General features: G+C 42.2%; 1 protein-coding gene across 1 annotated transcript; it reads right to left on the reverse strand.

The window, feature by feature from the left end:
* Positions 1 to 6,338: 6,338 nt before the first annotated feature.
* Positions 6,339 to 9,697, reverse strand: rbm15b (RNA binding motif protein 15B). The gene has a single exon (XM_028576067.1). It carries the CDS (start codon positions 9,485 to 9,487, stop codon positions 6,962 to 6,964), a length of 2,526 nt encoding a protein of 841 aa, XP_028431868.1. The 5' UTR covers positions 9,488 to 9,697; the 3' UTR covers positions 6,339 to 6,961.
* Positions 9,698 to 12,878: the final 3,181 nt, after the last annotated feature.

Below are 12,878 nucleotides of genomic sequence, written 5' to 3' on the forward strand. Positions count from 1 at the left end.
ACTATACTATGTTTTTTTTGACTATTTTCAACATACTATACTACGACTCTTTTCCACTCGACATACTATACTATGACTTTTTTTGACATATACTAGAACTTTTTTCGACATATTATACTAGAACTTTTTTCGACATACTATACTACGACTTTTTTGGATCAGCGGTGCCCCATATATACAGTATCTATGGCAACCAAACTTTACTGGTGAGACAAACGTGTGACGGTCAGGAAGACGTTTTGGCAGAGGGGGGAAACTGATCAGAAAATGTAACGGAACATTGTAGAAATGTAGTGGAGTAGAAAGTATAGATAATTGCTGCAAAATGTAACAAAGTAAAAGTCAAAAGTAGGCTATGCACTATTGATTCTACTTAAGTAAAGTAAAGATATGTGAAAAATGTACTTAAGTACAGTTACGAAGAATTTGTACTTTGTTACATTCTACCACTGCATTTCGGCCCTATAAATAGCGATCAATCACCAAATAACGCAGGATTTAATCAGTTTAATTGCTGATGTAAATTGCAGTGTTAGTGTCGTTTTTGAATAATATGATTTTTTATCAACAAATGATCAGAAATACATTACAGTACAATACTATCATTGTAAACAACTGTAGAATTAAATAAAATGCAGTAAGCAATCATTTGGAGCAAATTGTCATCACTCAAATGTGCGTAAGAGTGCTTTTCAGTGTTCGTAGATTTTGTTCTTAGCTAAGAACAAATCCAAGTTAAGAAAACATTAGTGAATGCCAGAATCTTCGTAAAAAAGTGCGTAAGAAGGGTTTAAGAACACATTTCTTTGTAAGAACGGTTGGTGAATGAGGCCCATTATCTTTTTGGGCTTTTCCGCCTTTAATGGACAGGACAGCTAGGTGAGAAAGGGAAGAGAGAGGGGAAGACATGCAGGAAATCGTCACAGGTTGGATTCGACTTCTGCATCGAGGCATAAACCTCCAACTATATGTGTGCCTACTCTACCAACTGATTCAACCCAGCCACTTTTTATAGCTTTTTTAGATAAAAAGAGAGATGCAAAGTTGTATACATTTTCAAAACAAAAAATAAAGCTCTGATATAAACATTAATTCCTGTGAATATATTAATATATGAATACATTAAACATGCCACAACATTTACAGCATGTACCTCACGTATACGGACAGAATAAGTACGACAAACAAACGACAACACAGCCTCCAGCTTTGAAAGAGCATAAAATGTTTATTACATTTCTTCCAAAACAGAAAACATGTTTCTATGCTGATACTAAAACACCAAAAGAGGGAATGTGTGTACCGATTGTCGTCATGAAGTTAAACTAAGCCATTGTGACATAATCAGCCGTAACACAAATCACCGCCAGTTTAATGAGACAGGAAGAAGGAAGTGTGTTCACAACGCACCGTCCGTTGATATACAGACGTTGATATAGGTGAAATAGTTTTTTAAATATTCTTTAACAGTCTATCGTACAAAACTGGTATATTTATAGGATTCGGCATCGAGAATCGGTTCCAACTTGAAATTGTTTCAGAAAATTGTGATCGCAATGGATTTTTTTATTGGAATCGTTTGGAAAATTTGGTTTTGAATCAGAACATCTGTTCCAAAGTTAACGCACAAGTTTTGGTTTCCCTAGCCAACCTGTTCTCACTCCCAACTCGTATAATACTGTCGCTTGGTCAGCGTCTCTCAGCGTCAGATAGAACACAAAAATCTCCCTTCAGCGTCTGTATGGAACATAACGGGCAGGGCAGTAGTTCGACCACGGTGCTGTAAGATGAGGTAGTATTAAGAGAGACAACAGTAGAGAGTAGTATGTAGAGAGACAACAGTAGAGAGTAGTATGAAGAGAGACAACAGTAGAGAGTAGTATGTAGAGAGACAACAGTAGAGAGTAGTATGTAGAGAGACAACAGTAGAGAGTAGTATGTAGAGAGACAGCAGTAGAGAGTAGTATGTAGAGAGACAACAGTAGAGAGTAGTATGTAGAGAGACAGCAGTAGAGAGTAGTATGTAGAGAGACAGCAGTAGAGAGTAGTATGTAGAGAGACAACAGTAGAGAGTAGTAGAGAGTAGTATGTAGAGAGACAACAGTAGAGAGTAGTATGTAGAGAGACAGCAGTAGAGAGTAGTATGTAGAGAGACAACAGTAGAGAGTAGTATGTAGAGAGACAGCAGTAGAGAGTAGTATGTAGAGAGACAACAGTAGAGAGTAGTATGTAGAGAGACAACAGTAGAGAGTAGTATGTAGAGAGACAACAGTAGAGAGTAGTATGTAGAGACAGCAGTAGAGAGTAGTATGTAGAGAGACAACAGTAGAGAGTAGTATGTAGAGAGACAGCAGTAGAGAGTAGTATGTAGAGAGACAGCAGTAGAGAGTAGTATGTAAAGAGACAGTAGTAGAGAGTAGTATGTAGAGATCACAGAATGCTTTACTCTTAATCAAACACGTTGGAGCCACAGACACTCATACAACCGTTTTTACACAGATTTTTCTTAGAGTGTATTTCCAACCTGCTCTCTTAAAATTGGATTTTCTTTTAACTTTTGTTTAATTAATTGAACGCTTGTTTTTTACACTTTTGCCGCTTTTTTTGTTGCTTTTGACACTCGTTAATCCAATTACTTACCAATGAAATGCAGACAGATAAAATCATGTCTCATTTGCCTCCAAAACCGGCGAAAGTTGTCGGAGCACACGTAAAGGTACCACAATGCAATTTGAAATGTGAATAAACAGAAATACAAACGTGAATCAAGTTTTATGGACAATTTCTGTTCAAATATAAATCAGTCATACATGTGTATGTTTTCTTCCACCCTGCTTTTCTTTCAACTTCTCTTTTTGTTGTAGTCACAACACGTGCAGCGCGTACCTTTTGTCGACACACACAGAGAGACACACACACACACATACAGACACACAGAGAGATAGAGACACACAGACACAGAGAAAGAGAGAGACAGAAGACTGAAGAAACCCTTAAAATACGTAAATTTTCACCAGACTTGATGCCACCGCCAATTTTGGTGAGTTTTTGAATATTTTAAGCCCCTCAAAAAGCCAATTAATTTGATGGGAAAAAAATAATTCCTTCAGTTTCAATAGGGCCTTCGCCAGTGTTGGGAAAAAAAGCGATAAAAAAACGCCGGAATGAGCGCCAAAAAAGAAGACCCCCCCCAGCAATAAACGTCGAAAGACACTCCCAAAATGTAAAAAAAAAAAAAAAAAGAGACAAAAATGTGCAAAGAACCCAAAAATGTCGAAAAAAAAAAAAAAAAAAAAAAATCAGCTAAAATGTTGCCTAGGGCACCAAACTGGGCCTAAAGCAGTGTTTGTGAAGTTTGTCACCTTTTTTTCTGCTTTTTGTCTTTTTTTTAAGCCCGCTTTTTAAAAGTTTTTGTCACTTTTTTGGAAGTTTGTTGCTTATTTGAATTTTTTGTCACTATTTGTCACCTATTCTTGCCTTATTTCCTTCTTTCTACCGTCTTTTATCAAAGTTTTTGTCTCCTTTTTCCATGTTTTCCAGGTCCAAGGCTGTTTATTAAATCTATCTCTGACATCACTGTATTCTTCCTCTTTATAGAAGGAAATTATTTGCGCTGGGTACACGGCTTAAAAAAACTGTTCAAAGTGGGAACATTATTGAAAAAAGCTTGAGAACCACTGCGTGCATGCGCGCACATAGGTTTGTGGGGACCCATTGTTGACATACAGTAATGCATTCCCTAGCCCCTTAACCCTCACCTTAACCATCACAACTAAATGCCTAACCTTAACCCTTACCTTAACCATCACAACTAAATACCTAACCTTAACCCTTACCCTCACCCTAGCCATAACCTAATTCTAACCCTCAAACAGCCCTTTAAACTTGGGGGGGTCCAGCATTTCGGCCACACAAAGCTGTCGGGACCCCACAAGTATACTGGACTCCCGGTCTTTGGACCCCACGAATATAGTTAAACACACACAAAAAAAAAGTCTACAGCTGCCATCTCAACAGTTTCCACATTTTATTTTTTTTTTATATTTCAGTTTTGGTTGGGGAAAAAAAAAAATACGGTTTTTATCCCTAAAAGATCTTGGAAGTTGACAGGAAACATTGACTGAACATCGGAGTAAACAAACCAAACAAGTCGCCGCCGGGTTCAGTCTCGACGTTCATCTCCGGGAACTGTAGAGGATGATTGTTTCAAGAGATTAGATGTCAACTATCAAATGAATCGCCAACTATTCTGATAATCTATTAATCAGTTCGAGACATTTTTTATGTAAAAACATTAAACTTGTGTGATGTCAGCTTGTTAAATGTGAATATTGTTCTGGTGTCTTCTCTCCTCTGGGACAGGAAACTGAATATCTTTGAGTTGGGGACTAAACAAGACATTTGAGGACGTCATCTTGGGACTTTGTGGAAAACACTGATACACATTTTTCATCATTATCTGACGTTTTAGAGACCAAACAACTCATCCATTCATCCAGGAAATAATCCATAATGAAACAAAAAACATTGGCACACACACACACACACACACACACACACACACACACACACACACACACACACACACACACACACACACACACACACACACACACACACACACACACACACAAGTAAAAAGTAGAACTTGTGTGACGTCAGCTTGTTAAATGTGAATATGTTCTAGTGTCTTCTCTCCTCAGGGACAGGAAACTGAAGATTTTTGAGTTTCGGACAACACAAGACATTTTAAAGATGTCAGATGTTTGAATTAAGAGGCAACTTAACAACGTAACTGAGGCTAAAGGTCAGGGCAGATAAAACAAAAACGGAGATGGATGGATTGGTGTATTAAAATTGAATAAAAGTCGGTATACAATATAAAAACCATCATCAAACGAGTAATAAGATCAGGTTTCGCACCAGTTCAACAGCTGATATCTGTCAGGCAGATTACAGAAAGACAGACTAAATAAAAACATGTTTTCATCCTTTTCCTGCATGCAACAACACATCCAACTAGGGCTGCACAATATGTAGTCTTCGGATCGTCCTAGTGACAGCAACTGGTGCAAGTTAACACTTCGCGAACTGCGACACATCGCAGTATCGTGGTAGTTTGCGTCTCTCGGTAGTCATTTTGTGTTTTTTGTAGTTGTCTCTTTGTGGGGGGTTGGGGTGTCGGTATTGAATGTTATTGACCGCTATCCAGCCCTAAAGTTCTGGCATGTTCTCCTCTTATCGTGCAGCCCTAGATCAAACACACTCACGCCTTTCAAAACCAAGGAAATCTGGAATGGTTGGACTGATAAAACACTCCCGATGTAGAATATACAGTCACAGGACGGGTCAAGGAATTCACTTTTGTCTCTAGCAGGGTTCAACGTTAAGGGCTTTTTTGAAAAGAAGAAGGAAAAAAAAAAATGTAAATGCTCAGAGACAATTTTTACTTACTGGCCCCTATACAAATTGTGTTTCAAAATTAAATCATAAAAAGTCATAAAAATTTAAAAAAATACACAAAAAAAAAAAAAAAAAAATGTCAAAAGCATGAAAAAAAAACCTGTCAAATAAATTAAAAAAAGTAAGTCGAAGTATAAAAACACAAAAAAAACATCAAAAGCATAAAAAAATAAATTGTGGGAAAAATGTCAAAAAGCCCAAAAGAAAAAAATTTAAATAATAAAAAGTCCAAGCATAAAAAAAACCCGTCAAAATAAAAACAATAAACAAAAATGAGTCCAAATATAAAAACACATAAAAAAGTCAAACGTCGAAAGAAAAGAAACGTCACGAATTAAAAAAAGAAAAATTTCAATTAAAAGCATCAAAACGTGTAAGGTGTGTAGCACCAACTCAATTCCCGATTGGCCGACAGCACATTCAAAGAAAGGATTCAACAAACATTCTCCGATGGTGAAGAGAACGTTATTTATAATTATGTCTATGATGACGCACAAACAGGAAAACTGGGTTACGTTTACTCTCCCAACGCGGCGGCGTACGGGAAACCCTAATGTTGAACCCTGCTCTGTAGACTCTTCCCCACTTTCTGTTTACAGTACAATCACTTTGTATAAAAACCTTCCCGCCCCCCAACACACACACACATCTATATATAATCGGATAACAACTTGGTAGATTCGGATAAAAAGGAAAACATTAAAGTAACCGAGCACACAAACAAAAAACCCTCAGATTTAGTGTTGTACGTTACAGCTTAAGAGTATAAAGGTCTATACATTTACATCCTCTCTCCTTTTAAGGGGTTCTCATTTCATTTAGACTCACAATGCTACGGAAGCTTATTGCTGCCTAGAAAAAATTTGGAAAGTTTATTTTTTTTTAAGTAACAAGATATTTTCACATTAGGGAAAATAAAACAAGATACTTTTTGCGTTTTTTTACAACATATTGTTGCATATAATTACATATTTTCATGTTAAGACAACATGAGTTCCCATTATAGCACGACATTTTTTGTTTTGATAGTTTTGCAGACACAAATTGTTGTGTTCCAACAAGATAAATGATCCGGTTTATTACGTGAAAAGTTTCACTTTATAACATTATAAATAGGAAAGAAGAGGTTATAATTTAAGCTATACCTGTTAAAACCTTCAAAATATCTTGTTAAACGTAAACAAACGACAACATCTTATTACTATAAAATTCCCACGAAATAACGTGATACTGATTTGTATTTTGTTTTTCCAGGCGGGGCAGCAATACGCTTCCGTACATAAAAATCACCGTTAACAACATGACAAGCAATCGCTCACTGGCGAGAGGGAGAAGTAAAGAGCAAGAGAGTAAAAGAGAGATGTAGTGTACTTTGCTGTGTAGATACTGAATAAAAACCATAAAACACATCTTTCTAAAAACAACACGGAAGTATTTGTAGTTACGTTTCCTCTCCGCTCGCTCTCCGTGCGGGACTTTAAGTGTCTGGGCACAATAATCAATTAGTGTCACTGACGATCACAATAACCATGTGCTCCTCGTCCAGATTACCCACAGTCCTTTTGGCGGCCTGCAGGTACTGCTGCGAGAACACGCCAGGCGGGAACGCGTACAGCATCGCCCCGGGCCCGCCCTCTTTCGCGGCGGGCAGACTCACGACCCCCGCCGCCTCCTTGTTCCGCAGGTAGGTCACCAGATGGCGAAGCAACCGCGCCTGCAGCCCCGGCTCCATGGCGGGCGCCTGGCGGTCGATGGGGCCCTGCAGAGCCAGCAGGATGGCGAACCCGTCGGGGCGGCCCAGTTTGATGCGGCGCGTCACCTCGTCGAGCCGCGTCTGGTCCATGCGGAGCCGCTGGGCGATCTTCAGCTGGCCCGGCTGGTTCTGGCTCTGCAGCTTCAGCGTGTCGCGCATCACGGCACTGAAGAAGGCGGCGCCGCCCTCCAGCATGTACAGCTCCGTGGGGAAGCTGCTGTTCTTCAGAGCGAAGAAGCCGTGCCACGTTTTGGGCAGCGACGCCTGGGCGAACTCCGACAGCGTGCCGGGAGGGGACGAGGAGGTGTGCGTGGCGTCCGTGTGGGCGGCGGCGGCGGCGGGAGAGACGGCGGCGGTTATCTCGCTGCTGCCACGGTGGGCGTGGTGATGGTTGTTGAGGTGTTCGCTGGATCTTTTGCCATGGTGGCGGCCGGACGGTGGGTCCTCGTCGTTGTTGGTGGCGGGGGAGTGGTCTCTGGGCTCCGTGGTGGAGTCCGGCGCTCGAACCTGCGCTCGGTCGGGGCTTGCATCAGGAGAAACGGGCCCCCGAACCCGCGACCTCCCCCTCTCCTTCTCCTTCTCCCTCTCTCTGTCCTCTGTCGGCCGGTCGGCAGACAGACTCCTCCTCCGGTTCCTCCTCTCCTCCCTCTCTTTCAGCCACCGCTCCCGGCTGCGGCTGCGGCTCCTTGCCGTTCTCCCGCTCCGCCCGAACGCCTCCACGCCGCCCGCTCGTCTCTCCAGGCTGCGGGTGGGGCTGCTGGGAAAGTCTCTCTCCAGCAGCGCCCGCTCTCTCTCCCTCGCCGAGATGAGGCTGTAGGTGGGCGGCAGCGGCGCCGGTGAGCGGTCCCTGGCTCCTCGCAGCTCCCGCTCCAGGCTGCGATGGCGGCTGTAGGCGTCCCCGAGGACGTCGTAGTGGGAGGGGACCGCGACGGACGGCTGGTATCCGGGGGGAAACGGTCGAGAGGGGCTCTCCTCGACTTTGGCAAAGTCAACCCTCAGACGCCGCTCGGGGCCGCCCAAAGGAAACCCCCTCATCTGGCCGCAGGCGGCTTGGGCCGCGTCCAAGCTTTCATACTGAATGTAAGCAAAACTGTCCCCCTTACCGTAGTCGATACTCCGTATACTTCCGAAGCGGTCAAACTCCCGGGCGAGTGCGGCGAGGGAGTTCCCCGGCCCGAGACCGCCCACCCAGAGCCGCGTTGTGGGGTTAGCTTTGCCGTAGCCGATCTTTATCGGATTCCCGCCCATGAGTCGCCCCTGCATGGCCACTTTGGCCCGGTGCGCCATGTCCAGGTTCTGGAACTTCACAAAAGCATATGCCCCGCCCTGTCCACGGGCAGGCCGTTTAATCACAACATCCTCAATGACGCCATACTTGTCAAAGCCCCTCCTCAGTTCTGCCTCTGTAACATTACCGTCCAAATTTCCGATAAAAAGGTTGCTGGTCGCCCTCTGGTCGTCCTCCGGTTTTAAATCCTCCACTACTGGCATTGCGGGGATGCCATAGGGCCGGCCCCTCTCATCCAACATACCATAATAATCCAGGAGCCTCTCCCTCTCTCTGCTGAGCCCCAGGGTCTCCAGGGCGTAATGTCTGGCTCTGATGTCTCTGATGTTACTCACGCCCGGAGCGGGCGGGGAAATGGAACGCTGTCTGTAGGGCAACGGCGCGTGCAGTGGCAGATACCCAGCGTCCGGCGGCGTGACGCTGCGCCTTCTGACGTACATGGGCTCGATCTTTAACTGCCGCTCCCCTAGGACTAACCTGGAGGATTTGGCGTGCCGGGCTTCTTTTGCGTCCTCCGGGTGACGGAAATTCACGTAAGCGATGCGTCCCAACTCCGGCGTGTGCGACAGTTTCACGCTCACGTCCCCGAACTTTTTGAACTCGTGAAACAGCGCGTCCTCCACGTCCTCGTCCGAGACCTGCGAGCCGAGGTTGCTGATGAGCAGAGTTTTGTACTCCAGCGTGCCCGGTCTGGCGGCGGGGAGCTCCGCCGCAGCAGTGGTACGTAGCGGCGGGCGGCCGAGGAGGCTGAGCTCGTGCCGGTGGTGGAGCTCCAGGGCAGCGGCCGCGCGCTCATCTCTGAGCCGCGGCTTCTCTCTCTCCCTGCTCCGGCTGCGGCGGTGATACCCCCGGCTCTCCGCCAGCAGCAGAGCCAGCGGCGGCGGCGGGAGCTCCTCTCTCCGTCCGCTCTCTCGTTCCCTTTCCCGTATCCGTTTAGCGACGGCCCTGGACGGACTAGCCTCTCTCCCGGCCTGCCTCTTCATCTTCGAAGGATGATGGAGCTCAAACTTTTCGCAGCCTGCAACGGGAATTCGGCTCGCGGAGCGATTTCCAGGGGTGTTAGCAAAAACAGCGAGGCCGACGTCAGCTTCGACAAGGACACCGAACCGCTCAAGACGCTGAATACTTGCATATATATCGAAATAAAAGCATAAACTCGTTTAAAAACATGTCAGCCGCGGAGGATCTGCACCTACGCCGCCATCTTGGACAATAGGAATGTGCGCTCTCGCTAAAAGGGGCGGAGACTGCGTGACGCATCATCGGCGGACGTCATGACGTAAGACGCTTTATTTTGGACCACAATCAAGTTAAGGACATAAAAAAAATTATAATTTTTTTTAACATGAGAAATTTAACATTGAATACATTGTTAACTTATTGGTGTTATCTGGCAAAATGTACTTGCATAAGTGCAAAACAAATTATTAAATATTATATTAATATATTATATTAAATATAATTATTAAATATTAGAATTTAAAGAATACATATATTAAGTCTGTCAAAAAAAAAATATATATATATATAATTACAATTTAACGTGGAACCAAATGCCATTTAGAGACAAGAGATTGAAAAAACATTCTGAAAAAGTACAAAAGTCATGTTTTTATTTTGTGTGTGTGTGCGGGTAATGGGAGGGGGTAATTTTATTGATGCAACTTTGCACATTTGTATTATTGTAACTTAGGTATGAATGTGTTTGTACTTCACTTGCATTGAATAATTCATGTTTTTCCTTCCTGCCAAGGTACTACGGGCAGAAAATAGCATTTGTGCTACAACCTGGTGCAATATATAATATAAAAAAATATATACAAATATGTGGATACAGAAAATGAATGTCAAACTTTCCGTTCAGGTATTCATTCAAAGCTATTTGGAATCAGTTTTTGGACTATTTGATTCACTAAGAACACATGTCAACGTTAGCCTCGTCTCTTAACGGACACGTTAAAGAAATCCTATCCTCTACTCCACATGGCCTTTTGCATGTTTTAATGAAAAAGTAGAATAGTACAGTTGTAACAAATGACTGGGCTTCACACGAGAAGGTCAATGTGAAACAGAACAGAATGTTATACGTTTTCATTTCCCGCAAGAAGCATGACACATTTTTTTGTTTCTGTTTCTTTTTTTTTTTTTTTTTTTAAAACGTACACACCGTTTGCTTACATCAAACAATAAAATATCTATCCCTTTTGAAAGACACAACAGTTTGGGGGGGGTGGGGGTAGGAGGCAGTTTTTGGGAGGTTTAACTGGTCACTTTCTGCAACATATGGAAGAAAATGTGTAAAGTTGTTTCTCTCCATGTTCAGGAACCCTAAAATGTTGTGATTGGTTTAAAGAGATGCCAATAAACCAGAGCAGGTTTTTCTCCCATCCAGGAACGCTGTGTGGACTAGCCAGACCTTCCTTCGCAGCGCTGTGGAGGAAGGTCTGGCAAGTAGTTAGGAAATAATCTGTATTTTGCTGCCTTGTTACAATGTTCACAACGCTTACATCAGCACTTCAGAAACTATCTGGAATGTCATCAGTCAGATCAAAACAAAGCTGGGAAACAATCACTTAGTAGAAATGAAAAAAACAAAAAAGGTAAATCTTTAAAAAAAGAAAAAGCCTAAATAAATATCTTACCTACAGTAAATGTGTGTTACTTTGCCAACAGAAGTGCAGCAACAACCTTTGACATTGGTCTGCTGTAACTTCCGGTGTCAAAGACTAGTTAAGTGTGCTTTAACATAAGTCACCCATACTCGATGGCCTCTGTGAATATTTCATTTTGTACATAACTTCCCCCGAGAGAGACTCGAACTACAAGAAGTCTGAACATTTGAGCGGGTACAAAATGCTTCCTCATTTCAGCCAGATTTACAAAATTCTCCTTTCAAAGTATTCCTTTTGACCCACTGACAAACACTTATGTAGCATGAGGGCTGCACAGCATATCGTTTTTATCATCATTGTGATGTGACATCAATCGGCGCAATAAACACATCGCGAAAAGTTGCGACACATCTGTAAAGACACTCCCGAGTTTCTGTTAGTTGAAAAAAAATATCAGCAGAAAACTACACTTTAAAATGAACCGTCTGTTTTTTTAGTTCTGCCTTTTTATGTTGAATTCAATTATCAATTTGTTCAATAAAAGGAAGTTGGAAGTGATTTCCTTTCATTTGTTTTAAAGTTCAAGCAGTTTGTTGTATTTAAGGAGAATACTGAAAGCAGCAGAACTGAGAACACTTTAATATCTCATTATTTATCATGATATTAAACACAGTTATCACATATTTTCCTCATATCGTGCAGCCCTAATTAGCACCTGCACTGATCTAGGAGAAGACTATTTGCTGATTCTTGTTGTGAGTGTTGAGTATTCGCAGCCATTTGCATAAAATATAGTTTAACTTCTTGTGGATTACAGGCCAGGCCACATGGTGCTGTATAATATAAAGAAATACGATAAAATAATGAAAACAAAAGTAGTTACGTTCATTTTTTTTTAATATTGGCACAATGTGTTTGACTCTGTGTTGAAATATGGGTGACTTTGTTAACTGAAAAAAAGACTAAATTAGAGGTTAAAAAGGGGAGAGTGGTCATGGGTGGTTTTTTTTCAACCTGGACCCTCTTTTCGTATGTTTGTGTGTCTAAGTGACTGATGGGAACAACAATCTTTGACATTGGTCTGCTGTAACCGACAGAGATAGACCTTTAAAACCTCTTTGAGACCTTTCTGTTTAACCAGAAACAGCTCTGAAGTCTCTAGCTCTAAACCCACCAGACTCCATTTAAAAAAAAAAACAATACTTTTAGCGTGTATAGAGCAAACATAATTCTCACATGTAAATCTGTAAACTATGTGTTTATTAAAACGTCTTTTTATGGTTTTATTTTGTTTCCGTCGACTTTGAATGAAGTGTATTTTACGATGCTAAAATGACTGTGTATTTACATGGAGTCTGGTGGGTTTAGCGAACGCAATTTCACGGATGTTTCATATGTTTAAAAAAAGGATCTTACTCTTTAACAGAAAGGTCAACCTCCTTTGAAATCCTTTCCATAATGTTGACACTTAGAATATTAATTCCGCTGACAGACTCGTCAGCGGCAACAACGAGCACTTTTGTGAAGGTAAATACAAGCTGGACAATTGTACTATTAACTTACATTGTAGCTGGTTTCTCCACTGCAGACTGCAGCGATCTCTGTTAATACTGGACCAATGCCAAAGATTGTTGTTTCTATCAGTCACTTAGACACAAAAACAGGAAAATAGGGTTGAAAAAACGTCAGTTACCCTTTCATACATTGCTCATATGTACATAGAAACTTTTCGGTTGCTGTAACTATTCTGCCTGTTCATTCT

The sequence above is a fragment of the Perca flavescens genome, chromosome 4 (genome assembly GCF_004354835.1).
Source record: "Perca flavescens isolate YP-PL-M2 chromosome 4, PFLA_1.0, whole genome shotgun sequence".
Classification (NCBI taxonomy): Eukaryota; Metazoa; Chordata; class Actinopteri; order Perciformes; family Percidae; genus Perca; species Perca flavescens.

Bases quoted from the DNA above. Each gene is read 5' to 3' on its own strand.
- rbm15b (XM_028576067.1), bottom strand. From the start codon at position 9,487: ATGAAGAGGCAGGCCGGGAGAGAGGCTAGTCCGTCCAGGGCCGTCGCT.